The sequence below is a fragment of the Phoenix dactylifera genome, chromosome 2 (assembly GCF_009389715.1).
Source record: "Phoenix dactylifera cultivar Barhee BC4 chromosome 2, palm_55x_up_171113_PBpolish2nd_filt_p, whole genome shotgun sequence".
Taxonomy (NCBI): domain Eukaryota; kingdom Viridiplantae; phylum Streptophyta; class Magnoliopsida; order Arecales; family Arecaceae; genus Phoenix; species Phoenix dactylifera.
Genome location: NC_052393.1, coordinates 17,328,067 through 17,330,182, shown reverse-complemented (window position 1 = coordinate 17,330,182; position 2,116 = coordinate 17,328,067). Strand labels below are relative to the sequence as shown.

At 47.8% G+C, this 2,116-nt stretch overlaps 1 protein-coding gene across 1 annotated transcript; it reads left to right on the top strand.

The window, feature by feature from the left end:
- The first annotated feature begins 239 nt into the window (after positions 1-239).
- LOC120104418 (glycine-rich cell wall structural protein 2-like) lies at positions 240-1,100 on the top strand. Its single transcript, XM_039115528.1, has one exon. It carries the CDS (start codon positions 343-345, stop codon positions 919-921), a length of 579 nt encoding a protein of 192 aa, XP_038971456.1. The 5' UTR covers positions 240-342; the 3' UTR covers positions 922-1,100.
- Positions 1,101-2,116: the final 1,016 nt, after the last annotated feature.

Sequence of the window (2,116 nt, the reverse complement as noted above, 5' to 3'; positions counted from 1 at the left end):
GTAGACTATGTAGTTCGGCAGTGGAGTCGCCGGTAACAAAACTTTGGTTAATATTGTCAGCAATGCAGGCACGTCGGCCTGCCGAGTAGAAAACCGGAGAATACCAGCACCTTGGTTTAGAAAAAACTCGGAGAAAATCCGCGATCTAATCACCTACCAAGCCAGAAGCTAGCGAAGGATAGCGCTAGTCAATTACTACACCCTACTCGTTTCGCATATGGAACCCCGTAAGGTTTGGATGCCTTGGAGTCGTTCATGCATGCAGCTCTATAAATACCCATGCGCCGTCCTCCCCTCTAGCCCACATCTCATTCCTCACTTCCCGATCTCATCCTAACAACCATGGCTAAGACTAAGTTTGTTGCTCTTTCCTTCATAGTTTTGCTGAGCATCGGCCTCTCCGAGGCAGGCCGAGCCTTGACATCTTCAGGTGGAGGTGGTGGTGGAGAAGGCGGCGGGGGAGGTGGTGGCTCTGGAAACGGCTCCGGTTCAGGCTATGGTTCCGGCTCCGGGTATGGTGAAGGAGGTGGATCCGGGGCTCATGGTGGTGGGTACGGAAGAGGTGGAGGCGGCGGTGGCGGAGGCGGTGAAGGGGGAGGTAGCGGAGCTGGCTATGGGTCCGGAAGCGGGTACGGGTCTGGCTCTGGATATGGCGCCGGTGGTGCGCACGGTGGAGGTTATGGAAGCGGTGGAGGTGGTGGAGGTGGCGGCGGCTCCGGCGGAGGGAATGGAAGTGGAAGTGGATCGGGCTATGGATCCGGCAGTGGCTCAGGGTACGGCCAGGGCGGTGGTGCCCATGGAGGGGGCTATGGAAGCGGCGGCGGCGGCGGCGGTGGCGGTGGCTCGGGCTCTGGTTCTGGGTCCGGCTATGGTTCTGGCTATGGGTCTGGATATGGGAGTGGTGGTGGTGGACACCCTTAATTAACTCCTAGATCTGCAACCGTCCGCTTGAAGCCCCTCCTCGCCGTAGTTCGCGTATCGCGTCACTCAATCGATCCTAATTCTTATCGGCTTGTTTATTTTGCTTATCGGTATTGTTGTAATAAAAAATGGAAGGGCTTCTGTCTCATAATTAAAATAATAATGGTTATCAATAGTTAGCTCCTGTGCCTTTTTTTTTTTTTTAATTTAGCGGATGCATTAAATTAAACTATATATGAATCGATATATACGTGATAATCAAAAAAATAAAATAGTTAAAAAATAAAAAAAAGGTTGCATAAGAAAACTAATAATGTTGGTTAGCTATATAAGATACTATCTAGTTAGCAGCTCTATTAGCTTCTCAATCAATATGTGAAATGTCAATAGCAAACAATAAGCACATCATGCTCGGGCAATCTAGCTTGTAATAGTGGATACAAACTACTATCGGTAAAAATTTGATACATAAGAATCCAAAAATAAAATATTTGTGAAATGAACAAAAGGCCACATGTCAAAACTCATAACATTGGTTAGCCATATAAGGTATTATCCAGTCCGCAATACTATTATAGCTTTTCTATAAATATGTGAGATGTCAATAGCAAGTAATAAGCCCATCATGCTCCAACAATTCTGTAATCCGGGATCGAGGTTAAAGTGCATCTCGAACGTCCCTAAGGTCAGTTAGAGACGAGCTGGGCAGGCTGGCCGAGGTGTGGAAAAGTGGATCTACTCAAAAGGTGATCCTGCAAAAAGTCCACTTGCTGAAGAGTTTCCAGTGAGAGACCCTCCTTTATCTAAGAGCCAACAATATGGAAGGAAGATATTTCAACAGAGTTTAGTGCTCTATGAAAAGTATATTATCTTTGTCCCTAAGGTCCTCTGGCTGCCCCTTTATAGGGGAGCCCGTATTATCGTTACTTGGACTGTTGTAGCATACACTGATGGTTAAATAACGGCCGATAGTATAGCCACAGTATGAAAGCTAGTCCGCATGGGCGACATGCAGCGCTGGTCGGGCACAGACTGTGGTGTTGCCACGATCGTGGGTGGCCAGAATTGTCGGTTATTATAACATGTCAGTCTTTGTCGACACATGCTGATTGTTCTACTCAGCTGATTGGCTTCTCAGCTGGTGGCACTTCGACTGTTCGTTTCTTCGGCATGGAACTCCTCGGCTAATTGACAG

Coding starts and splice junctions, on each gene's coding strand:
- LOC120104418 (XM_039115528.1), top strand. CDS start 343: ATGGCTAAGACTAAGTTTGTTGCTCTTTCCTTCATAGTTTTGCTGAGC.